The sequence below is a fragment of the Pantherophis guttatus genome, chromosome 5 (genome assembly GCF_059756535.1).
Source record: "Pantherophis guttatus breed Tessera chromosome 5, ASM5975653v1, whole genome shotgun sequence".
NCBI lineage: Eukaryota > Metazoa > Chordata > Lepidosauria > Squamata > Colubridae > Pantherophis > Pantherophis guttatus.
The window spans coordinates 74,336,287-74,363,555 of record NC_142067.1 but is presented as its reverse complement, the minus strand read 5'-3'; the positions used below and the strand labels follow the sequence as shown (position 1 = coordinate 74,363,555).

The 27,269-nt window shown below is 41.1% G+C and overlaps 1 protein-coding gene across 8 annotated transcripts in view; it reads left to right on the top strand.

Annotated features, from left to right (window-relative positions):
- POLA1 (DNA polymerase alpha 1, catalytic subunit) overlaps nt 1–27,269 on the top strand; it is a 559,576-nt gene that overhangs the window by 51,285 nt on the left and 481,022 nt on the right. For 4 of the 8 annotated variants that reach the window (XM_034433156.3, XM_060694058.2, XM_087871336.1 and 1 more), the window contains exons 11-16: nt 1,049–1,161; nt 4,737–4,853; nt 6,299–6,373; nt 7,416–7,554; nt 8,370–8,524; nt 9,850–9,934. In XM_034433156.3, coding sequence (XP_034289047.2) covers nt 1,049–1,161; nt 4,737–4,853; nt 6,299–6,373; nt 7,416–7,554; nt 8,370–8,524; nt 9,850–9,934 — 684 coding nt within the window. Of the gene's footprint in view, nt 1–1,048; nt 1,162–4,736; nt 4,854–6,298; nt 6,374–7,415; nt 7,555–8,348; nt 8,525–9,849; nt 9,935–27,269 lie in introns of all 8 variants that reach the window. The other 4 variants (XM_087871335.1, XM_087871332.1, XM_087871334.1 and 1 more) reach the window with 1 other exon arrangement.

Here is a 27,269-nt window from a genome sequence, read left to right as displayed (position 1 = left end):
AGAATCAAAAGAAGAAAAATTAATTTCAAAAATCTACAAATACCTACTTAGAATTCAATTTGGCAGAGGAATTGGTTAAAGGACAGATGATAGCTTGGGCAAGGAACATTGGGCACAGTATACAGCTAGAAGAATGGAAAAGGGCTTGGGAAAACAATTACACTATGACAAAATCAGTAGCATATAAGGAGAACCATTATAAAATGTGGTACAGGTGGTATCTAGCTCCTTCGAGGTTAGCAAAAATGTACCCAAACGTAAATTCGGCTTGTTGGAAATGTAAGCAAGTTCAGGGTACTTTCTTCCATTCATGATGGCTTTGCCCAGAAGTCAAGAAATATTGGAGGAAAATAAAAACATGGATAGTAGAAATAACAGATCAAGAAATTGAATTAGAACCAGAAATCTTCTTACTAGGCATGATTAAAAAGAACATTAGACAGGACATAAAATACTTAACATTACACATAATTACGGTGGCAAGATTGGTATTAGCACAATTATGGAAAACAGATCATTTGCCAACAGACCAGGAGATAATTCAAAAAATTTACGCATGTGCAGAAATGGATAAATTAACCTTAAAATTAAAAGACAAGGAAGACTCAAAATATTTTGAAGTATGGAATAGATGATATAAGTCGGTAAATCAAAAGAAAAAAGGGTAAAGACTAAATTTAGGAAAAATCCAAGTTAACAAATAAGCACCGTAAGGTAGATAGAATAAGGAATGAATTACTGTTTATATATGTATGTATATATGTACATATAGGTACATATATTTAGCTTGTCGGTGGAGTTGTGTACTGTATATGCAATTTTACGATTGAGAAAAAAGTGTATAATTTTGTATTTTAAAATTTTTAAATTCAATAAAGTTTGTTTTTTAAAATTAAAAAAAAAAAGAGACTACAAATTGGAAATCATTTTGTTCCTAAGGGTGAATTAGTGTGCTTATTTAGTAATTCTTAATATTGTAGCTTTTCCATTAGCAGCTGTGCTAAACTGTTCTGATTAATGTGAATTGTCTCGTTTTCTATCACCTTAGGAGTGGTATTTCTCTTTGGGAAAGTATGGATTGAATCAGCGCAGTCCTATGTGAGCTGTTGTGTAACAGTAAAAAATATAGAAAGAACTATTTATTTACTGCCACGTGAATCGGTATGTTTTCTTATGTTACAATATTCTCATCTAATAATGTTTCTCATCTGTTTTATAGAAGGCACAAGGCATTAAGGCAAACATAAATGACATTGTTCACATCTATGTTAATAGGGCGTGTCATTTAATGGGGTGAAAATTAATTTTTTGCAAATTTTTTCAGTGAGGGTTTTCAAAAATATGGGTTTTTAACACCAAGAATTCAAATCTGCTATTATTTTTGCAATTGCACAATGTTTAGCTTGGTATGGTAAATCCACGTCCAATCATATACCCCACAAAAGTCTCTTGTAACTCAAATACTATTAACTTTATCTTCTCAAAATTACACTTCGTGCTACAAAAATTAAAGTTTTTTCTGCTCATGCATCTTATCTAGCTAAGCAAAAAATAACCATGCAATCATAAGTTAACATTAGAAAGCAATTATCTAAGTTACAAAAACGTTTAAGCGAGTTTCATCAAGTCTTGTTTTGATTCTTGAACATCATATGCCGACTTGCTTCTTGGCCTCTGATATAACCCTCATGTTTCTCATGTGTATACACTTTGCTTGCTGCCTCTGTGACCTGTTTCACACATCTCTATTGATTGGGCATGACAGGGCCACTGTGGTACTTGCATTGGTTTGTCAATGAACTTTTTTTTCACTGTAGTCAATTTGCATGTCAAAGGTGGCTCTTATATACCTTCAGACCAGTCAACCAGTCAATCAGAGTGGATGCTCTCACATTGATTAAAGGCATTTTTCTTACACGTACGGAAAAATCTCCCAGTGCTTCATTGTTTGCACCCCTCAAGTCAATGATCTCTTGCACTTCTCTCTTGAATGTCATCTGAACACAAGAATGTGTGGATTATCATTTCACTGAAAGCGGACCATACTGAGCGCTGAATAGTTGGCAAAACAGCATCTACTACAGCCTTCTTTTGCAGTCTGACTTATTGCATCTAGAATAACACATGATGCAAGCCTTCAATCCAGGGATGTTTTATTTTGATTTTGAACCGGCAAGGGTAGTATACACTAAAGATGTATACACTATCATTCTTAAGTTTTGAAGAAACTTTAAAGTTTTGAAGAAACTTTGCCTTTAAACCCATGTTTTAAAACCTATGTTTGACAAAGCCTACTTGCAGTTGTCAACCAGCTTGAATGGCTTATGGGGCCAATTCCAGAAGAGCCAGATCTGTGGGAAGTTCTCCTGTCTTTATTGCCTGTGTGATCCTGTATCCATACGCTTGATCAGTAGAGAGATCCTTTACAACACTGACACTCAGTGAAATGAGAGACTCACCAATTGAAACTGGTGAATGAAGGATTAATGTCAAGTTCTGTTGCAGGGACCAGCATGTTGCCAATTTTACCTGCCCATTTGTTGTTAGACAAATCTTCCCATCCAATTTTGTGATTAAGTGTCGTAGGGGTAACTCATTCATGTGAAGTGCACACATCAACCAGATCAGCTTCCAGTCAAGCTTGACCTCTACCCAGTGCATGGCGTCAGCTTCACAACCAGTATTAACATTTGTAGAATCTTTTCCATTAGTCTTCAAGATTATGTCAATGTCTTTCTTCTTCTTCATGAAATACACCAGAATAATGTTCCTCTTTGATGGTACTGGGGAGTGCTGGTCTGAGTTGTTTGCTTTCAGCATAACTTTAGTTGCATCTATATGGCCATTGAAGAAGATGCATTCTATTTCATTCTTCTTAGAGAGCTCTTCAAATTCTTGATCTAGGGACTTCATAATTTTTTCCTGGGCTCTCTTGACTTTATTGTGGTCAACTACAAGTCTCTTGTCTTCTTCGGTGATCAAGCCAGCATCTATGAAGGTGGCTGTGGTAATGGCAGCAGTGGCACTTAGACCAATACTGTACTTTATGCTGCATAGCTATTTCTGCATAGTGACATTTGTTATTTCTAATCTATTGTAGTCTGTCTTTTCTTTTGAAGTAGAGGGCATGTGTGCTTGGTCTAAGGCCTCTTCATAACTTTCATCTCATTCTCCTTTACCTTCATCAGTTGTCTGTCCTTCATTTTCCTCATAAGAGGTAATTACTTCATTTGTCAGTGTCTGGAATACTTCTCTGCTTATATTTAGTGAGCCTTTGCCTCTCATTGTCTTGCTGCTTTTGCCTTTTGCCTAATCATTTCTGCTCGGGCACATCTGGCAAACCAATCTGGTGTGATCCAAAAGAACCAATCTTGTCTCTCTAGCAAGTTCCTTCAGTGGTGTCTTCATCTCCTTAGGGCGGGTACAGTTAATGTGAGCTGCTTTTTTGCAGCCAGCAGGGCAGCCAAATTCGGCACACAGAACAATTTGACACTTGCAGTTGAGGATGTCAAACAGTTTGTTAAGTTTCACAGTAGAAGTCTCTTTGACATCTAACTTTCCTCTACCAAGAGATACGTTTTTGGCTAGATCCCAGCTCTCTTGGATCTTGTTCAAGATTGTCACTTGTGAATTTACAACAGGAGTCAAAAGAACTGTTTGCTTGTTCCCACTTTTCAAGCATTTTTGGATATATGTCTCTTGCAAGACTGGCTGCTGGGTAGTTTCTAGCATCATCACTACTTTGTTCTCTTAATCGTAGGCCATATCTGAGAATGTCTCGCAGTGATGGGAGTTCAGATGGCAACAAGTCTCTGCCAGTCCCAATTAGGTTGCTCATATGAGTGAATGTTCCCAGTCTTGTTCTATTTTTAGAAGCCATTACAGATCAGTTATCAGACTCACAGGAAATGAGGCTAGCAATATTTAACACTGTCAGACAAAATAATGTTTAACAAAAAGAGAAAGACAGCTGCATCTATGAAATGAAAGAAAAATGTTAAAAAGTTATGATATTTATGTAGTTATTTACCAAGCACATCTAAATTATATTAAAGTAACCAAAATATCTTTACAATCCCCAAGGCATGTCACAACTTTTGAGCACCCATAATGTTTGGAAATTAAAAGTTGAAAAATTTGACCCGCCTAATTAGAATTAAATGTGAACGTGAAACTATAGATTAATATAATCAGTAGGTAAGTCTACATATATAACATGAGACCATAATACATAAAAACCAAAAAGCAATTGTGAGTACTACGATTCCAATCTAAATTGCTGCTCTTATATTTATTTTAAGTAGTTTGAAATAGTACATAGGCTATTTAGTACAGTCTCACTGCTTTCACAACCTACAACCCTAGCCTGGATGCTTTGGGTAAACCTCTTATTTTTCTATCCCATCTGAAATTTTTCTTTCTTTTCCTTCATTGCCTTTTCTGGCTTTGTTACAGCTGAGTGCTAAACTGCTCTTTTGTCTCTAAGTAAGTCTATGTTATACAACAACCAACCCAAATAATTCATATTGGGTTAAATAGCAAAGTAGAAGTGTTAAAACAATAATAGCTATGGTCTGAGTCTCCAATGATAATTCTGATTTACTGAATCCAGAAAACAGTTTTCTGGGAGGCTACTTGAAGAAAACTACCTATTTATATTTTAGAGAAATATTTGATTTTCTGTAATCTTGAAACATATATTGGTATTGCAATGATTGTAAAAATTCTTCTTAAAGCGAATTGAGTTAATTTCTGAAAAAGAAACAGCGATTCCTGTGGCTATGATGGACATCTATCAAGAATTTAATGACCAGATTGCAGAGAAATATAAGATTATGAAATTCAAATCCAAGGTTTGTTAAACAATCTGTCACTTCCCAATCATATGCTCCTAAGCATGGAAATCTGATTCTTTTTTCATTCTTCATGGGGAGGAATATTCATTTAAAGGAACAAGAATTAATAGATTATTATTTTACTGAAGCAGAAATTTGAGAGATGTGAGGCTGTTTATCATGAGATATTGAAATGGATCTTCCTTGTTTATGAACTATAGCACATCTTTTTTAAATTGACAAGAATATCTGGGGCACATCTCATTCCCTCTCTACTCTTTCTAAGTAAAAGAATATAATATAAAAAGAAAAATGAAGCCCATACCTGAGAAACTGAATATACTGTAGTTTCTGATGTACATATATTGCTCTAGTTCTTATTTAGATATTTTTCTTTTAGTAAATACTGTATGCCTTTTCGTGAAAGTTGAAAGATGCCTAAGTACTAGGAATCTAGTTTCATTGCTTGTTGAATTCTTCTTTATTATATTGGAACTCTATGAAATATAGGATTAAAAAAACCAACTACCAGGCATATTAAATATTGTTGCTTTAAAAGTATACCTAAGTAGAACATAAATTGATGATTTCATACTGTTAGGTATAAGAATAAAGAACTACAGGAAAAATCACCATTGTGTCTTTTAGTAGAAAATAGTGAAATGTTAGATATAATGGACCAATTTAGATGTTATATTTTCAACTTCATAAATCATAACTTAAGGATTTGGAAATAAATGAGTGATCTTTTTCTCCCATTCCCAGTTTCTACATCTGTTTTGGTATATAAATCCTATTCTAAGTTTGGTCTATTATAGGTAGTCCTAGCTTAATGTTCATAATTGGGACCAGAATTTCCATTGCTAAGCAAAGTAGTCATTAAGTGAAATATCACATGACCATACCATTTAGTGAGGGCAGTTCTGGTAGACCTAGTTGCAGGCATTAGGTTCATTAGATGAGAACCTCATGGTTCTTCTGCCCTGCCATGCTTGCCTCTGCTTCAGTTTCCCTCACCTGCCTGTCTCCTTGCCATGTCTGTCCTTTGGCCAACTTTCACTCCATTGCCACAGCCTATCGCTGCCATTCCTACATTGTCCCCAGCTGACCTTCACTGTTTCCTTTCTCTTGCTACTGACAAAGCACATCCAGCTGAGATAACTGCTGGCCCTTTGTGATGCTGCATGATGGTTCCAGACATTGTCAGAAGCCTTCCTGAGAAGATAGGCAGGTGGTGACAGTTGAAGCGCATGTATATATGAGTTAAACAATTATGCAATCTTCAGGTTATGTTTAAAGAGGGAGACCTGTATGGATTTCACATTACAGATTTTAAAACTAAAAACAGAATAAATGTTTTAGACAAAAGAAATATGCTATTCAGAATATATCAATGCCTGGTATATATGATATGATATATGATGTATATCTTTTTATTTTTTTAAAAAATATATTTTTCATAGAAAGTGGAAAAGAATTATGCTTTTGAGATACCAGATGTTCCTGCAAAATCTGACTATTTAGAAGTTAGGTACTCGGTAAGTAAATTGCAGTATAAAATGGTATATGGAAGAACCATGGCTGAAGAAACATCAAGTGCATTACTACATGTGTGTACACATGTAATTTTTTAAAAATGCAGTCATTTTTTGATTGAAATATTCTATATATTAAAATCTAACAGGTTAAAATTTAAAGTTATAAAAAGATGCAAATATTGCTTAGTTCATATGTTTGCTGACTAATTATTATAACTTCAAAAGTGCTACTGCAAGTAACCGAATTTGTCAGAAGATTAATCTTAGGAATCAGAAAGCTATTTCGATGTCTTAGAGTGATAGGACATTTAATACCATCACTTGCACAGACGTATGTACCTCCATCTACTGTATGTTTCTGAATTATTTTAGAATCGTTGGTATAGTGCAAGCACCCTTTTTTTCTGTCTTGGCAAAAATTGCTATAATCTTTTATGAATTAGTAACATGAACTAAAGGGGATTCATGCCCAATATGAAATAATTGCTTATGTATCATAGAAATTTATTTATGCATTTGTGTTCCAGATAATTACAAAAATTAACACAAATATTGCAGGATATCAATGGAGATTGTTAAGATTTGGATGTGGGATACTCATGTATTTGAAGTAACCCTATCACTTGATTCATTGCATTACACTGCAGTTTCTTCAACGATATTTCAGCGTTCATTGGATTTAGAAACATACTAGCCATAAATAAGCCATTAATTGTCACTCTGCTGACAACCCTCCAAATTCATCTATCTATTTTGTATCTACACAATACTTGAATATTTTTTACAGCACAACATGCATTGATTACAAGTTACGGAAGCTGCATAAACTGCACATTATTATTCCTAGGAACATTAATTTTTAATATTTTACATTTCTCATGAGCATTTCAGTACGGGTTTCTGATTTAAAGGTTTTTTGTCTTGGTATAGTGAATTTTATTATTTGCCTCTTTTGTACAAACTGTAGAAAATGGTCAGTTATAAAATTCGCAAAGTTCTGTTTCAATTTAATAGTAAAATAGTTTAATATTTCAATTCTCAGGCTGAATATTGTCGACTACCACAAGGTCTGAAAGGAGAGACATTTTCTCATGTATTTGGAACAAACACCTCAAGTCTAGAGCTCCTGTTAATTAGCAGGAAGATTAAAGGACCAAGTTGGCTGGAAATAAAAAATCCACGTATGAACCTTTATATATTATATCTCTCTACACAAATGAAATGTGGCATTCAGGACAAAGTTCAGTCAGATACATGTAAAAGGAAAATCTGCTAAACCTAAGATTGCTTTGTACATTTTTTTGATCAATTAAGCTATCCACCTAGCAACAGTCAGATTTTGTACGGCTCATACTTTTAATCATTTTATGACATACTATTTTATAAATATAAATTTATTTTATTTATGGATACCTGTTATATAATTTAGATGCATATAATGGATTAATATAAATATATGGGTTATATTTGAAGAATTCAGACCCCAGTTCTACTAACATATTATTAAACTGCAAGAGAGCCATTGTGGCGCAGTGTGGTTAGAATTTATTATTGATTGATTGATTGATTTAACAGCCATGTTAAACATATACCCATAAAATTTAAAAACAATTTAAAATATATTAGAATTTGGCCCTTATGTTAAAAACCACAAACACCCAATTAAAATTCATTTTCTAAGCCAGCCCGGCCTGTTGAAACAAAATGCAGTATTGCAGGCTGACGGCCCACAGCAAGGAGTTCGATCCTGACTGTTTCAAGGTCGACTCAGTCTTCCATCTTTCCAAGGTCAGTAAAATGAGGACCCAAATTGTTGGGGCAATATGCTGACTGTAAACCACTTAGAGAGGGCTGTAAAGCACTATGAAGCGGTGTATAAGTGCTATTGCTATTACTATTGCTGCAAACGTTTATTTAGTAAAATAATTATATTAACCATATTTAAATATTAGTATGTTTTTGTTTATGTCTAAAGAAGGCTTCTGTGTTACTTCAGAGCTATTGAGTCAGCCTGTCAGTTGGTGTAAAGTGGAATTAATGGCACTAAAACCTGATTTAATTAATGTGGTGAAGGATCTTCCTCCACCACCTCTTGTGATCATGTCCCTGGCCATGAAAACAATTCAGAACATGAAAACCCATCATAATGAGGTAAGCTATGAATATTGTGGGTTGAGAAAAAACAAAATGTGGTTATTTGACAAAATACATGTTACATAGCTATGTAAATTTGTTTTTATAACCTTCCGGTTTGAAGCACATTTTTGATGTAGTCTCATCCTTTTTTGAACACAAAAGTGTTTGTTCTTAACTGTCTTCTTATAATGATCAGTAACTTTTTGTAGGTTTTGAATATCTATTTGGAGAAAATATATACAATCTACTCACAGAGCAACATATTTCAGTTATGTAGAAAATTAGAAAACAAATGAGCAAAAAAGAAAAGTATTGTTTCCTAAAAAGAATACAGATTTTGTTGCATATTGATAGTAACTAATTTCTAATTGTCAGCATGGAAAGAACCTTTCCACTTAGAATAGAATATTCTTTATTGGCCAAATGTGATTGGACACACAAGGAATTTGTCTCCGGTGCATAAACTTTCGGTATACAAAGTAATATAATTATAAGATACCAATAGTAGAAGGTAATAGGAAAGATAAGAAGGATAATAATAATACAGCCCTACTACATGAGTAAATATCCTTAGACATAACACAGTGCTGTGAGAATTAGGTGTTCAGCAGAGTGATGGTACAAGGGAAAAAAAACTGTGTTTAGTTGTTTTGGCATGCAATGTTCTATAGCAGTGTCCTGAGGGGAGGAGTTGAAATAGTTTATGTCCAGATTGTGAGGGGTCTGTAAATATTTTCTCAGCCCTCTTTCTGGCTTGTGCAGTATACAGATCCTTAATGAAATGCAGGCTGGTTGCAATTGTTTTTTCTGCAATCCTAACTATTGGTTGAAGTCTGCACCTGTCTTGTTTGGTTGCTGTACTTATTATTGAATTGTCAAAATTTGCTCAATATCATTAATAAGAAACTTTTTAAAAAGTTTGCTTTTTCTTTTACTTCCCTTGCTCAAGACAAGTTTAACTTTTTAATAAAATTATTTTCTGTCTCTTCAAAAAATGTGTAATTGAAATGAGTTGGTAAAATATATTCTCATTTTAATTGTTGCTATTTGAAGGAAGAGTTTTGTAATTGCCCAAAATGTGAAAAATAAGAAAGTGATGAACTAATTTTAAATTAGTATGAGTTGCATGGAGAAGTTGTATTTACATAGCACATAAAGAAAAGTGTTTCTTGACAGGTTGTTCCAAATAAAACCAATATGTTGTCAACTCTGAATAATGATGTATGGTTAGATTTATTGAATAGATTACTAAATCTATGCTTAATTTAAATTGTTAAAAGATGAATGGGAATATGATTTCATTAATGTTTCTCATTCTTTTACTGTTTTTCTTTGAGTAGATTATGGCTGCTACAGCTTTAGTGCATCACAACTTTTGTCTGGACAAAGCACCACCTGAGCCTCCCTTTCAGACCCACTTCTGTGGTACGAATAATTAGAAACTTACTGTATTAATTTGCTGTTAATTATTCTTTCCAAATAAATGTTTTAATAGGCTTTTGAACAACTATTACTCACCTGTAGGCTTGGTCTTATTTTGGGCAGCCTTGCTGCCCTATCAAGAACATTCTAGTTTACTATGGACTATTCTCATAAGCATAAGAATTGTTTGAAAACTGCCAAAGTAAAAAAAAAAATTACAGTGAATTTTAACACCAGTGTTTACATTTCAAGATGGTCACTACCAAATGAAAACCCTCTCCATATTTGAGCATCTTTTGGCCTTCTCTCAAAACAGGTATAGCATTAGGGATGAGTAGCAACAATAATGAATGTGGGGAACATAGTATCAGTATTTAGAAATCTGTCGAAGATGATATCTATATTGACATCTAAATAAGAGTTGAATGTAAACAAATGCGGTGTGATCGACAGGTAAACCCCATTACCATTTTAAAGAGACAGAGACTAAAATAATCCTGGAACAGAGTTTATTTACTTTGCAAAGGGCCTTTCTCTCTGGAGTAGAGAAAGACGGAAATAAAACAATTTACACGAGTTTTTATAGTCTTCAGGAACATCAGAATACATGTCAATAAAGTACCTTGGGAATCAGTTTCAGATCTTACATAACATCTTATATAACATACGCAGTACATAATCCACCCTGGAAATTCCCCAATTCCCAACAGAAATACCCCTCAAAAACATCAATTGCGTACTTCCTTTAATTAATGAGGGCAAGTTAACCCAAGAGCATATTTCCTGCAAGATAAACATTTTCTCAAAAACACAGGAATTACACACTTCCTTTCTCATGTTCTTAAATGTCATCTAAATTATATAATCAGGTTATACAAGGTAAAACAAAGCCTTAACATGATTTTAAAATGGCGTAACTCAGGTTATGCTTTTACAGGAATAATTCTTATTTTTCTCACATGCGGTTAATGAATTGAGAGAAGATTTTAGGATTATACATCTTAAAAGAGATCAGTGCGTATTTGGGTGTCAAGAAAAGAGTGTGTGAGGCCCTGCCTTTCCTCCTTTCCCAAGAAAGTAAAGTATGGTATTTCAAAAGGAACCTTTTATTGAGAAGTGATAGCAGGACAGAGGCAAAGCAGACTCTAAATTCCCCCCCCCCAAGCTATACAGTTAGAAATGGGACTTTAGAACCCCTCTCTCCAGTCTGATGTGGATTCAGCCAATCGACAGGTGTGAAGATGTTATTATAACGGTCATTCTGAGAAACAGATAAGGAGCTGTTCCCAGGGTCGTCTTCCGCTTTCAGCAAACTGAAACAATCCACGCAGCCCTCCCTTATTACATTCCACAAAAGATGAGAATACTCCAGGGTGCTTAGGCACCAGGATAAAGGTTATAAAATACAGCTTGTCCCCATGCTCTCCCCTCCCTCCATTTGAATGACAGTATCACTTTAGAATCTGACATGCCGCCTTCCTTAGAAAAAAGAGAAATCCACCTGTAAAAGATAAAGAAAAAGAGATCATAGTATTTTAGCAAGATTTGTGAGGGTATTGGATATGGAATTTCTTGAAGAGTGTAGGAGCAATGATACGTTTTTTCTTCACCCACTCATTTTGTGAAGGGAGTGTTTCCATGCTACCAGGTATTGGGTTTTTCCTCAATGGAGCCTAGAATCAAGATGTCTTTGATTTGAAAATGTTGCTTACCTTCAACCATTATGGGTGTGGGTGGTGCAGGGCTTTGAGTCTAAGTGAGGATGTGACTTCTGTCTTTAAAAGTGTTTTGAGGAGTGATAATTCTACTGTTACTGGGTTGATGATTTTGGTGATTGGGAATGGTCCCACAAACTTTGGATCTAGTTTCTTTGAGGGTTGTAGTGTTTGCAAGAATGTTGTGGATAAGTATACTCTCCTACTTGAAAAGGTTTTGCTTGTGTTCTTTTCTTGTCTGCTTGGTGTTTAAATGTTTCTCTAGCGTCTTTTAGTGCTAATTTGACTACAGGCCATGTGTTTTGTAGGGTGTCCATCCATTCCTTCAGGGTGTTTTTGTTGGTAGTTCTGGCTTCGGAGTGAAATCTTGGCCTGTAGCATGTGCTAGAGTGTACTGAGTTATTGAACGCCACCTCTGCTAAAGGTAATAGTTCAGTCCAGTTGTCTTGTTGATAATTAATAAAACATCTTAAATATTGTTCTAGCACCCTGTTAGTTCTCTCACAGCCTCCATTGGTCATCGGATGATGGGAGGAGCTTAAGCCTTGGGCAGTGCCAAGTAGTGTTAGGAATGCCCTCCAAAATTTTGAGGGTGACAGGACCCCCCTGTCAGAAATAATTCTTTGTAGAGCTCCATGTAAGCAATAAATGTGTATCGGGAACAGTTTTGCTAAGCTTTTGGCTGTTGGGATCTTTTGGCAAGGAATAAAATGAGCTTGTTTAGAAAATAGGTCTGTAATGACCTAAATAACAGTGTTCCCTGCGCTTTCCCGCAATTCTATGATAAAGTCCATAGAGATCTCTCTCCAGGGTGCTGAAGGTTCAGCTACCATTTGTAAAAGTCCCAGGGTTTTTCCTTGCCGTCTCTTTGCTGCAGTGCAAATGGGGCAGCTAGCCACATAGTTTTCGATGTCCCTTTTCAGTGATGGCCACCAGAATTGCCTTTTGATGAGGTGCAATGTTTTAAGAAATCCAAAGTGGGCAGCCAATTTAGAGTCATGGCAGCGTTTCATAAGGTTCAATCTTTGACTGGCCGGCACATATAATTTCCTTCCCACCCATGCTAAGTCATCTTTGATGAGACAAATGTTTTTGTGGTTTAGGAACCATTTGTCAGTGCTTAAGGCTTGCTTAAATGCTTGGGTGATTGCATTATCAGTGATCCCTTCTTGTTTGTCTTGTAATCTAGTGATTACCTTAGCCGCTAATTGGCTACCTTGAAGGATCGGTCTGATTACTTCGGGTTTTGCGCTGTTGTATTGTGGCTTTCTTGATAGGGCATCTGCTAAGAAGTTCCCCACTCCCAGGGAAATATTTAAGGGTAAAGTCAAACCAAATGAAATATTGAGCCCACCTGACTTGTCTTCGGGAGAATTTCCTTGGGGTTTTTAAAACTTCCAAATTTTTGTGATCAGTCCAGACTTCCTTCTAAAAAATGCATTTAAGCAAAATTTAAAATACTAAAAGGATTTTACTTCCTTCTAAAAAATGTCTCCACGTAAGAAGTGCCCAGCAAACTGCATAAGCTTTCTTTTCCAGAACGCTGCTACTACACTCCAGCATTGGGTTCAATCCTCTTTTCTGACAGCAACTGAGAGACCTTTTCTTAAATTAACTACCTACTCTGTACTCTCACCACGCCCCTTTTGCACTCAAATCCCCAGTTTTTCTCTCAGTTGCTGACAGACTGAGAGGGTTTTCTCTGTGCTCCAGGAGTTGCGTTAGGCCTTGGTTTATTTTTGATTAGTCCCTTTCCTTTTTTTCCCGGGGGAGTAGATTTTCTACTGATTTATTTGTTTTGACTGTTTCGCTGCCTCATCTATCAGCTGGCTGTCGGTTTTGTGCCCAGGGATCTGGGTCGTGCCGACTTCTCGCACCAGCGTGCTTTCAACCTCCGGTTTCTGTCCCTGCGGGGCGGATCCGGCAGAGTATTTATGAGCGGCAGGTTCGGGGCTGGGAGGCTCGACTCCCGACTGCCGTTATCGCCTCCGACGAGCGCAGGGCGGCGGCCCAGCTCAGGATCGACGGGAGTGAGGCTTGCTGCCACCGCGACCAGCGACCATCCCGTCAGGCTTCTGCGGGCGGCGCTGTGCAGATCGGCTGGATTGACGCCAGGCAGCCGGTTTACAAGTAACCCTGTGGGGGGGGGGCGCGGCGTGGCTGTTGGTGCTCGCCACCCTCCTGTTACATATAAGGGGGCCGTGGATCGCTCCCTGCGTGGTGTCCGTGGTAGAGGCGCCAAGGGAAGCTTGAAGGCAGCCCGGAGACTGCATGGGCAGGGCGCCATTATTACCTGAGTCAGCGCAGCTGCCATTTTGAACTTCGTGTGGCTGCCATTTTCTCACCCACCGCCAGTTTAAAGAGCAGTAATCTGGACTCGTGGTCTTCCTGTCTTGGGCCTAGGGGCCAGACAGGGCAGAGTTTCCAAAGAAAAAAAGGGGGGGTATTCAAGGCTCTTGCCCCCCTTCACTTCATGGTGGCCCGGGCTAATGTAATGGCATAACAATTTGTGCGTGATACCTACCTGATCATCGGGGTGGAGCGCAGGGCCTGCATCAACTCAGATTGCAAGGTTTTGTAATTGAGTCTGATTTAATCCGTTTACGGTGCAAGTTGTGACCATATATAAATAAATAAATAAATAAAAAATTTTTTGGGGGGGAAAAAAAACCCGCCTCATTGGCGTAAAAACATTCAACATGGCGGATTGTTCATTCTCATCTGATAGCGATCAAGAAACCAGCCCTGTCAGAACTACCAAATCCCGCTACCAAATAAGTATTTTACTTATCTTTTAAAAATTACTTAAGAGAATAGAGGAAGAGAAAGAGGAAAAAAGTTTCTTTTTAAAATGGCGTCTGCCGCGGCTGGAGAAGAGTTTGAGAGGGAAAGTTCTTCCGTTTTTTATTATTACAATGTAGCGGAATAAATACCACTGGCTACATTTGTAGACAAAACTCCGCTCCTGTTTTTGTTTTTCTCTTTTTTCCCTGGAGGCTTGAGTGTTGCTGGCTGGAAGTCTTTTGTCTTGTTTTTTTTTTTTTCTTCTTCTAACAAAGCCTGCTTAGGCGGAAACATGGCACTGAGGCTTGTGAAGTCAGACAAACAAATAGGTGGGGGGGATTCCCCCACCAAGAATTTAAAGCAATATGTTTTAACTCTTCAGTCCCAGAAACCTGATTTTAATATAATAGAATTTCTCTTAGAGGAGATTGAAAGAAGGGATGAGATTGTGAATCAGCAACTTGAAAAATTTAAGCAGGAAACTAAGGAATTGGTGAAATCCAAGTTTGACTTTTTGCAGCAAAAAATTTTAAAATTGCCAGAATTCATGATTCGGTTGGATACAAATACTAATTTACTAGAGTCAAAAATGGATGAAATTCAAGATAAATTGGACAATAGAATTCAAAAAATTGAAAATGATTTGTTAAATATTATAGTTCAGAAGAAAAATTTAAAATGGATGCTGACCAAAAGTCTGGTAATGTAGAATATCTGGAACAGAGGATTCAAAAAGAGGTTCTAAAGATACAATATAATTTCACAGAATATGCAATAAGACTTAGAGGTTTGCAGGAAAATAACAGAGATGACTTAAGGAAAATATCTTCTGAATTTCTAGCTGGGATTTTAAAGATTCAACCTGAGGAAGTGTTTTGTAGGATTGACAGAGCTTATCGAATAAACTCTTGGACTGCCAAGCAAAGGCAATTGCCTAGAGATGTGGTAATCTATTTTTCAGATAAAGAAATTAGGAATAAAATTGTGCAAAATTCCTTCAATTCTAATTTGCAATTGTATGGAAGAAAGATTTGGATTTACAAGGAACTCCCACCTAAGATATTAATGGAAAGGAAGAAATTTGGCTTTCTGGTGTCTGAGTTAAAAAGGAGAAATATTCAATTCCGGTGGGACGTCCCAGTTGGTATTATATTGAGATATCAAGGAGAAAGATACCAGTTAAATACTGTTGAAAGGGCGGAAGAATTTTATCAAAATAGGTTGAAAATGAATTTAACGTCTTCAGATATAATACAGGATAAGCAGAAGGAGCTGGAACTAAAGACAGAGACTGTACCAGATAAATTGCCTTTGGATTTATCGGATACCCCAGCTGGATTATCTACAAATTTGAGAGAAGTGCCATCTGATTTTAATGAGATGACTTATCAAGGCAAGGACAAGCATGGAAACCAATTAGAGGATATACAAGGGATAAAAAAGAAATGCGAGACACAAAAAATTAGGATGGAGGTCAAACCCACAAAAAGAAAACAAAAAAAGAAATAGGTTGTACAAAAATAGAAATTTCTAACCCAAGCAACAGTGAAGCCAGTGATTTTAAAATATGAATGATTATGTGAAAACATAGAGGAGGCGACATATTGGTCAATATCATCCTGAGGATAGTGGCAGATCTCTGCATTGCCGTAATTTTGGGACATGGAAAGAGCCTCAAATTGATGGTTTTGAATTATCTATTTTGAAACTTCTTTTTGTGTTGATAAATATATTATAATTATCTTGAATTATAAGGCAAGAGAATCACATTGGGACATGCAGAAGATCGGGTTGTTACCCAATACGATGATGGAAATTAATAATCCTGATGAAACCCACAATTATTATTATATGGAATACAATTATAATGTCACTCGGGTGGTTGTTTTTACTTTTATATATATAAGAAGATGTTTACTACTGATGGGGGCAGATATGATTGGAGATCTTGAATAAACTGTTGCATCCGCAAGCTATGTCACCCTATTATGGATGTTGGTTTTAACAATCCAGTGGAAAGACTTCAAGAAGATATTATATGGATTATAAATTTAAAGTTATTGTCTTTTCTTTTTTTTATTTAGATATAATGGAATATATATATATATATATTTTTAAGTAGTGTGGGCAGTGAATTAAAGATATCAAGAATTGTTGTGTATGGTAAATTTGTAAGATAGTGGGTGAATAAGCTAGCTACAGACTGATTAGTTTAAGAAAAGGGATTTTTAAGTGATACATTTAGGGGAGTGGAGGAAATGGATAGAGTGGAATAAATGTTAAATTAGATTTTATGGGGAGCCCGCTTTGAAATGTTATTAAAGTAGGACTTATTGTATAGTTTTAAAGTGGAAGGTGGTTTTGAATTGTTGCAATAATGCATAGATATAAAACACTATTATGCTAAATTAGAGTTATTTTATAATAGTTATAGTATAATGTGTTTGTTTTTTTTTGTTTTGTTTTTTTTTCTCTTCTTCTTTTCTGAAATGTATGGATAAAGGGGGATTTATAATACTTTTAGTAAGTAAAGGTCAGTATTTTGAGGAGGGAGTAAGTAATCTGTTATGTATTAGGGTTTTTTTTTTGTTACGAAGAAGTCACAGGGGGGGAAGGGTGGGGAGGGGGGGTTAGGGAGGGGGGGGAGGGGGGGAAAAAGGGGGAAAAATTTGTATTTGAAAACCTTTTCAATAGAACTACCAAATCCCGCAAGAAACAGTCAGGTAAACGTCCTGCATCTGGCGGTCACAAGTCTAGGCCTTCTAAGTCCTCCTCTTCAGCTGACAAGGACGCACTCAGGCGTCATAAGGCCTTGGAAAGGCAATGTGAGAAAGCCAAACTAGCCACAGCCTCGTCTGCTCCCTGAGTCGCAGAACCTGCTCAACAGTCCGGATCTACGCCTGTCTGCTCGGAAATGGGGGGAGCCCAGCCCATACCTTTGGCGTGGCAGAGGGGTGTATCCCAATCAATGCCGGATGTCTCATCAGCGGGTCTGGAATCTCTTCCGCCTCCTCGTCGCCAACCGTCTGCCACCTTCACACTCACAGCAGCGGGTCTCCGAGTGGTGGACCAGCCTGTCCCTACTTCTCAGTATGATTTTCAGTCGATGCTTTCCACGGCTCTGGCATCGATTATGGCGGCAGGGGCTCAGACAGCGGCACAGTAGTCCTCCCCAGGGACTTCTTCGGGCACACTGGCGGTCTCGGGGTCTCGCAGGACCCGTTCTCCTTCTCGTCAAGAGTCTGATTCGTCTGACGATTCTATCCAGGAGGAGGATGCCCCCGAAGACCTCGAGTTTTCGGAAGACGAAGGTCTTCCTCCTGATTCTCCGGCCTTCACGGGCTTGTTTCGTCCCGCATTATTCAAGTCTCTCCTCCACAAGGCTCGTTTGACAACTAATTTGGGGTCCGTCGGGGCTCAGCCCCCGACTACTATGCCTGAGGCTGGTCCACATGATGCCCTGTTCAAGCAAGTCAAGCAGGAGAAGGACTTTATTCCGTGCCCTCAACTGTTCACGGATGTGTTGCAGGCACCCTGGGGCCAACCAGGTTCTTCCACCGCACCAAGTAATCTAGACAAGAAATTGTTTTGTTCTGCACCTGAGTTGGAGGCATTATTGGAATTGCCCACGGTGGATGCTCCAGTGGCGGGCCTCACTTCCCAGTCTATGGTCTCGTCTGATCCACTTGAAGGACTTAAATCTGAGGACATACCCACCGAACTGGCCTTCAGGAAATCCCATCAGGCTGGGGCCTGGACTGTCAGAACGGCCTCAGCCACTTCGTTTTTCAATAGGGCATCTTTGATTTGGCTGCGACAACTTCAAGAAAGGCTGCCTCCCGAAGACACTCGTTTACATCACGATATAAACAAGATCATAGCAGCCACTGAATACTCGGATGCCTCGCTAAATTCTGTCAAATTTGCATCTCGAGCGCTGGCGGCCTCCATCACGTCACGGTGTCTATTTTGGCTTCATCCGTGGAAGGCCGATGTCAAAACCAAGTGGAAGTTGGCGGCGGCCCCGTACAAGGCCTCTAATTTATTTGGGGCAGCGTTAGACCCTGTGCTTGTGGAGGACAAAGACAAGCGGAAGGTTCTGCCAACCTCCTTTCGCAAACAGGATCGACGTTATACCCTGTATACACAGCGTCAGCCCTTTCATCCCTTTTCGGGGCAGGGAGGCCCCTCTACCTACCGACAGTCGTTCGAGGCGTCGGACCATTTCACTGACAGACAGAGATTCAGGGACCGTGGCAGACCCCAGACCACTTCTAAGCATCCCTACCGTGGGTCAAGTTCCAGACCATATCGAAGGGGCAAATGACTCACCGACCCTCGGTTCCGTAGGCGGGCGTCTCCAATCCTTTCACCGCCAATGGGAACGTTCCACGCCGGACGAGTGGGTTCGTCGCACGGTTTCGGAGGGTCTGACAATCGAATTCACGAGTCGTCCTCCAAGGCGGTTCATTCGATGCCCTGTTCCTCTCTCGGAGGACTGTCGTTCGCTGATGGCAAACGAGATATCACATTTGCTCGAGATCAAAGCGATAGAGCCGGTCCCGTTAGCCCAACAGGGGTCCGGGGTCTATTCGATTCTGTTTCTAGTACCAAAAAACTCTGGAGGCGTCCGGGGGATCCTCAACCTCAAAGACTTAAATCGGGCGGTAAGTTACCGTCGTTTCAAGATGCATTCTCTTCGTTCGATCCTTGCAGCAGTTCGTCAAGGGGATCTGATGCAGTCGGTGGACTTGCGAGAGGCTTATCTGCATGTTCCAGTGCTTCCTTCGCATCGGCAGTTTCTACGATTCGAATATGCGGGCAAGCATTACCAGTACTGTGCAATGCCATTCGGACTTTCTTCGGCCCCCAGGACTTTCACAAAGCTGGTGGCGGTGGTGGCAGCATCCCTCAGTGCCGTTCCCGTACGAGTCCTTTGTTATCTGGACGATGTCCTGGTACTATCTCCTTCCAGGATGCAAGCAAGAAGGGACATAGAACGCGTGCTTTCGGCCTTCCGGGAGCACGGTTTTACCATCAACTTGGACAAGAGCCATCTCGTTCCCTCGACCTCAATTCTACACCTCGGATCGGTGATTGACTCTGGGAAGGGTCAAGTCTCCCTGTCGCCGGAACGGGTGAGGAGCATCAAGTCGCTCCTGGATCAGGTGTTGGCCCGGAGGTCGGTGCCTCTGTTGACCTTGTCCCAATTGTTGGGGAAGATGGTCTCGTGTTTCCGGATAGTGCCGTGGTCTCGCAGACATTCCCGTCCTCTACAATGGCTACTCCTCCCATTCCAGCGGAAAGCCAGCTCCAACTCTGTAAGGAAGGTCATCGTGCCGCCACAGGTCCGGCTGTCGCTGCTTTGGTGGAAGTCCCCCGCCATCATGAAGGGCTGCTACTTCCTGGACCTAGACCGGGTCGTGATCACCACCGATGCCAGTTTTCACGGGTGGGGGGCCCACTTGGGCGTCCACGTAGCCCAGGGGCAATGGAATCCGGAGGAGCGAACCCACAGCATCAATTTTCTAGAACTACGGGCGGTTCGGCTTGCCCTGTTACATTTCCGATCGCTGATACAAGATTGTCACGTGCTCATACTCACAGACAACACGTCCGCCAAGGCGCACATAAACCGAAAAGGGGGGACGAGGTCACAGACCTTGATGCTCAAGTCGCACCGTCTGTTCAATTGGGTTGAACGGCATCTGAGGTCCCTTCAGGCAGACCACATCTCAGGGACAGCCAACGTCCGGGCGGACTGGCTAAGCAGGGAAGTGATAGATCAAGCCGAGTGGCAACTTCTCCCCAGACTGTTTCGGGAGGCTACGCTTCGCTCTGGACAACCGGTGGTCGATCTGTTCGCCAGTCCCACCAACGCCCAGCTTCCCTGGTTCATCTCACGATATCCGACTCCACTGGCGGAGGACACGAACGCTCTGAGTTGTCGCTGGCCGGTCGGTCTGCTGTACGCTTTTCCTCCCATAACGTTGATTCAGCAAGTGATCCGGAAAATGGTTTCAGAAAAGGCAGAGATGTTGCTGGTGGCGCCACATTGGCTTCGCAGACCGTGGTTCGCAGATTTGGTGGAATTCTCGTTAGTGGAGCCGTGGGTGATCCCTCCTCACAGGATTGTGTTGTGTCAGGGGGCAATCCGCCATCCCGAGCCCCAATGGCTACAGTTGGCCGTTTGGCATTTGAGCGCGTCGTCCTGAAGAAGGGCCGTCTGCTGGATGATGTGATTGGAACTATTCAAGCTGCTTGTCAACCATCCACGACCAGAATCTACGAAGCTTCGTGGAGGGCCTTTTGCCGATGGTGTGCAGGTGCTCATGTGGATCCGACGTCCGCGACGATTCAGGATGTTCTGAGGTTCCTCAAGTCGGGGTTGGACAAGGGGCTGTCCCCTGCTACCCTCAGATGTCAGGTGGCTGCTTTGGCCATGGTGTTGTCCTTCCCTCTGTACACTTCTTTGTCTCATCATCCGTGGGTGAGAGGGTTTCTTCATGGAGTTTCGAACCTGAGACCCCCTACAGTTCATCGTTACCCTTCTTGGGATTTGTCTCTGGTTTTACAAGCTCTCACGGTTCCACCGTTCGAGCCCCTTGGCTCCATTTCTCTCAAGTTCCTGTTGTTCAAGGTTGCCTTCCTAGTTGCGATCACGTCAGCCAGACACATTTCTGAGCTTGCAGCTTTGTCCGTCCGGAAGGACTTGTGCGTTTTTCATGCTAATACTGTGGTGCTGCGGCTTGATCCTGCGTTTACACCCAAAGTTAATTCTTGGTTTCATCGTTCACAAGAACTGGTTCTACCTGATTTTTGCCCTTCTCCCAGACATGACCGTGAGGTCCTTTGGCATACTCTTGACGTGCGCAGGGCCCTGAGATGGTACATACATTGGACGGCGTCGTTTCGGAAGACGGAGGCCCTCTTTGTTTCGTTCCATCCAGCGTCGATGGGTCGTAAGGTGTCTTCAGTGACTATTGGTTGTTGGATCAAGGCCTGTATTTCGTCTGCTTATGAGAAGCAGGCCCGTCCTGTTCCGGCGAGAATTCTACCACACTCTACTAGGAGTGCAGCTACTTCGGCGGCCTGGGCTACCCAGGCGTCGGTACTAGATATCTGTAGGGCGGCCACTTGGACATCTTTATCACCTTTCATAAGACATTATTGCATTGATGCGTACGCTTCTGCAGAGGCATCCTTTGGGAGGCGGGTGTTGCAAACTGTTGTTGCTAGTTCTTCTGATGGGAGCGGTGTTTGCCCGGCCCTGTGATTTAGGCTTGGGTATGTCCCAATGCTGGAGTGTAGTAGCAGCGTTCTGGAAAATGGACGTTGACTTACCTGAACGTCCTTTTTCGGAACGCTGCGTATACACTCCATTTCCCTCCCTTTGGTTATTTGTTGGTTATGGTTTGTTGGAATTTTCTATGGTTTTTTTGTATTAATAAAGTTTGTTGTGATTCACCTGTTGTGTCTTCGTTCAAGACTGGGGATTCGAGTGCAAAAGGGGCATGGTGAGAGCACAGAGTAGGTAGTTAATTTAAGAAAAGGTCTCTCAGTTGCTGTCAGAAAAGAGGATTGAACCCAATGCTGGAGTGTATATGCAGCGTTCCGAAAAAGGACGTTCAGGTAAGTCAACGTCCATTTTCCCAAATAGCCCACCTTTGCTCACTCTCTGTTGTGCCCCTATTGCCACTGTTGTGATCTAGGCTTACTGAGTTACTACAATACACAATTAGTCCCCAAAAAACCTGTTTTATTGTAACAGCTGAGAATTACGTTCATTCCCAGATGAGTCCCAATTAGTTGCAAAAAAATCCTTCGGAAGAAGTCCTGTGGGATAATCACCAACCTTTATCTTCTTTGACACCCTCCCAAAGGCTTTACTTGGCAAAGCCCCACAGAGTTCAGAAACAAAGAAGAGATGCCGACTGAAAACAGAGTTAGCAACGTTGCTTTCCTGCAAAAAGGCGAAAGTGCCTTTGTTTCTCTTTTAAGCCTTATGGGAGGGGTCAATCATCTCTGGCAGTACTCCCGAGTCATCTCTTTTGCTTTAGCTGCTCTTGCCTTCTGGCAGCTCTGTACATGGGTGCACTAGGAACAGGCTCCTCCTGTTCTTCCTCTCTGCTGTCTGACTTTGGGGGCTCCAGAGTCCATGCATCACTCCCAGATGGCCCTGGCCCCATCTCTGCCTCTGATGCAGAGCCCTCGTCTGGGCCTTCCCCAGACTCCAGGACTGGCCCATGTTCTTCTCCAGCCACCTCACTGTCGGACTCTGCTGTCAGATCCGTAGGCTGCTGGCGGATCACAACAGCCACATCACTCCCATCCACTTGTATTATAAACGGTTTCTCTGGGTCTGGGTGCTTTAAAACTGGTTCAGCCGAAAAAAGCTGCTTGAGTTTCTTAAATGCCGCTTGGCATTCCATTGTCCAGTTCAACAGCTGTTTGGGCTTTGGTTTCCCCTCCCCTTTTGTTTTTAGGAGGTTGGTTATGGGAAGGGCGATTTGAGCAAAGGCGGTAATAAATTGGCGGTAAAAGTTAGCAAATCCCAGGAAATTTTGTAGTTGCTTGCGTGTGCGGGGTGTTTCCCAATCAATCACAGCTTGGACTTTTTGGGGATCCATTTCTATGCCTTGGTGTGAAATGTGATATCCCAGGTAGTCAATCTTTTCCTGGTGGAATTCACACTTAGAGAGCTTGGCATTGAGCTTTGCTGTGCGGAGTTTGTTTAGGACCGCCCTGAGTAATTTTACATGTTCTTTCTTTGTTTTAATATAGATTAAAATGTCGTTCAAGTAAACCAGGACCCCTTTATATAAATGTTCATGGAGTACTTCATTTATTAACTGCATGAATACGGCTGCGGCTCCTTGTAATCCAAAAGAAAGTATATTAAATTGGTAGCAGCCACATGGTGTGTTAAACGCCATTTTCCACTCGTCCCCTTCCCTTATTCTTATTTGATAATATCCCTCTCTCAGGTCTAGCTTTGAAAAGACTTTTCCTTGGGAAAGGTTTGCCAGCATGTCCTTCATAAGGGGAAGGGGTACATGTTTTCTACACTTACTGTATTTAAATTTCTATAATCCACATATAATCTCATAGAGCCATCTTTCTTTTCTCTGAAAAGTACTGGGGCTGCGATTTTTGGGCGTGCTGGTTCAATGAGCCCTCTTTTCAGGTTTTTGTCAATGAAAGTTCTTAACTCCCTCAGTTCTCTGAGACATACAATATATCTTTGGTTTGGGAGCTTTGCTCCTGGAAGGATTTCGATTGTGCAGTCGATAGCGGGGTGGAGGGGGAGTTCGTTGGATGGTTTTTCACTGAAAACCTCAGCTAGGTCTCTGTATTTCTTTGGTATATCCCCGTTTGGTGTTCCCCAACTGGGCATCGCCGCTTCCTGGTCAATCCACCTCCTCGGCCCCCCTTTTGGTCGTCAGCAAAAGTTACACTGTAGCTGAAACCTGATCGACCCTTGCTTCCAGTCAATTTTGGGATTCCATTTTTTCAGCCATGCTAAGACCAATACTAGTGGCCATTCCATGCCGGGTACTACCACAAATGTTAGTGTCTCTTTGTGATTATCCATAGTTATTTGTAGGGGCTCAGTGTTAAACATGGCAGGTTCTCCCCTGAATATTGATCCGTTTAGTTGGCAAAATGTGATTGGGTTTCTTAGCTTTCTTAGATTTATTCCCAGTTTCCCTACTAGGATGGGACTTACCAGGCAACGGGTGCACCCTGAGTCTAGAAAAGCAGAGAGTTTTACTTCTCTATCCTGACTGGGTATAAACAGTCTTAAGGGGAGCGTAAGCAGTTCAATTGGGTTGCTTACCAGCGGCTCGTCTTCTGGGTCGCTTTCAGTGAAAGTTGGCTCCTCCGTTTGTATTTCCGGAGTTTCAGTCCCCACAGGGTGAGGGTCCTGAAACTCAACGGTTGCTTGCTTTGTAGGGCAGTTTCCTTCCCTGGAGCTTGGCTTTGTGGGTTCCCCCCCAACAGGTGGTCTGGTTTTCTCGCTGGCATCTTCGAGCGGCACTCCGCAGCACGGTGCCCCTCCTTTCCACACTTAAAGCATGCCGATGACCTTGGTGTGAATGGGGGTGGTGATTTGAATTACTCTCTTTTTCCCTGGGGTGGGGATTTCTTCCAACTTTGGCCTGATCGGTATGGGTTCCTAGCTATGTCGATCTCAGCTTCCTCTGCGATAAGGTACCATTCAGGCAGGTGATCCAGTGCTCCTCTAGTGATGCAGGCATTGTAGAGGTCATTGTTTAATCCAACTTTGAAACAGCTCACCAGGATGCCTTTGGGCCAGTCGATGCAGCAGGCCAGGTCCCGGAACTCCTCAGTATATTCGGCTATGGACCGTCGCCCTTGCTTCACGACTTGGATTCTCTCTCAAGCCTTCTGGTCTGCTAGGGGGTCCCCCAAGCAGCAACACAGGGCAATCATGAATCTGTCGAAATTTCTTAACTCTGCTGTGTCCACATTGTGCAGAGTGACCATTCATCTGGCCACGGCTCCTTCTAAGGCGAGCATCATGACTCGCACTCGAGCGTCCTGGGTTTGAAATGCGTGCCTGTATTCTTGCATGTAGGTGAGTACAGGCACCATGAAGAACCCCAGCTGCTGCGGGTCTCCATTGAATTTCACTCCTAAAAGTGCATCCTCTCGAATTGCGGGGCCCTGGGTTGACCTGTATACTCGTGGCCACCCGGATTGCAGAAGGGAGGTTCACTGCGGTGGTGGCTATGCCAGTGGCATTGGCTTGATCCCCTATGGTGGGATCTGGGGTAATCACCCAGGTGTCGTCTGCGGCGGCTGCAGCTTCTGCCCCTCTGAGTGGCAGTTCTGGTTCTCCCCTCAGGTTGATGTTTTCCAGTGCCTCTATTATCAGTCGATTGATGTGAGCTTCAGCCTGTCCTCCCTCCTGGTTTCTTCGAAAGTTTCTTCTTGATCGGATAGGGCTTCCAACTCTAGCTTCCAGCCAGGATTTCGACTGCCTTGGGTTAGGGTGACTCCTCGGGTTCTCCCATCCCAGCTGTCTCTCCTTTTTTCAATCTCGAATGACCAGCGAAGTTTCTTGGAGTCCTCTCAGGGCGTCCCCATCTCCATGACTGGGTATAAGGAGCATGCTTCTGGTTGAGTAATGGAGATATCTGCTCAGCATTCGGTTTCTCCTTGTTTGCTGCTTTGCTCAGATATTGTTGCAAGGTCCCCACACTAGAACAAAAATATGCTTCTCCGGGTTGACCTAACTTTGCAGAGTTTATGTGAGGCCCTGCCTCTCCTCCTTTCCAAGAAAGTATAGACTCTTGAAATGTAGTGTTTCAAAAGGAACCTTTTATTGAGAAGAAGTGATAGCAGGACAAAGGCAAAGCAGACTCTAAATTCCCCCCCCAAGCTATACAGTTAGAAATAGGATTTTAGAACCCCTCCCTCCAGTCCGATGTGGATTCAACCAGTCCACAGGTGTGAAGATGTTATTGTAACAGCCATCCTGAGAAACAGATAAGGAGCCGTTCCCAGGGTCATCTTCTGCTTCCAACAAACTGAAACAATTCACATGGCCTTCTTATTACATTCCACAAAAGATGAGAATACTCCAGGCTGCTTAGGCGCCAGGATAAAAGTTATAAAATATAGCTTGTCTCCATGCTTCCCTCTCCCTCCATTTGAATGACAGTATCATTTTAGGGATCTGACTGAGTTGCAATATTGCTTTAAATAGCTAGCAATTATTTGCCACAAGGTGGGCAATAATTCTTTGTAACTGTTAAAAGCACTCTTACAGAAAATATGGTTGAACCAATGTTAATAAAACAGAGACAAAAATCTGTATGGAGATCCATGATCTCTGAAATAGCATTTTTTTCCCTATTCATGACCAGTCTTTTTTCCTCTTTTCCTGGCCATAGAATATAGGAAAGCCTCTTTTACTAGCTAACCGAGAATCTATTTTTAATCTATTTTTAATCGTACTTTATGTATAAATGTTTTATTTTGGCTGTTCACCGCCCTGAGTCCGAAAGGAGAAGGGCGGTATAGAAATTTGAATAATAAATAAATAAATAATAAATGAATGAATGAATGAATAGGACTTTTTCAAAGAGCATTTGAAATTAGGACCAAAAATTAAGGCATAATGCCTAATCCTACTTTATTAGTTGAAAATGGTATGTGAGAGAGAAACAAAGCTTCCAAAGCACAGGAATAATGGATGGAAACTGAACAAGGAGAGATTCAACCTGGAAATAAGGAGAAATTTTCTGACAGAGCAATCAACCAATGGAACAGCTTGCCTTCAGAAGTTGTGGGAGCTTCATCACTGGGAGCTTTCAAGAAGAGACTGGACTGCAATCTGTCAGAAATGGTGCAGGGCAGGGGTGTCAAACTTGTGACGACACGTCATGTAACGTATCACAACTTTTCCCCCCTTCGCTAAAACGAGGGTGGGCATGGCCAGCATGTGATGCATCTGGCCTGTGGGCTGCGAGTTTGACACCCATGGTGTAGGGTCTTCTGCTTGGGTGGGAGGTTGGACTAGATGACCTACAAGATCCCTTCCAACTCTGTTAAATATGTTAATCTGTAAAAGCTGGTAGTCTGAAGTTTATGATTTAAGGATGTGAATATAGGATGTAGGTAAGATAAGAATTATTAAAGTTAATGAAATGAAATTTATAGTATGTTTTGTGAATGCATGAGTTTCATCCAGTTGGAAAAAGCAGCTAGGAAAGGTTTATTTCCTGTACTCATGTCTTGTAAATAAAAAGGAGATTTTGAAGGCTATAGTAATTGAGGCAGAATATATAGCTGAGGGCTTATAGAGA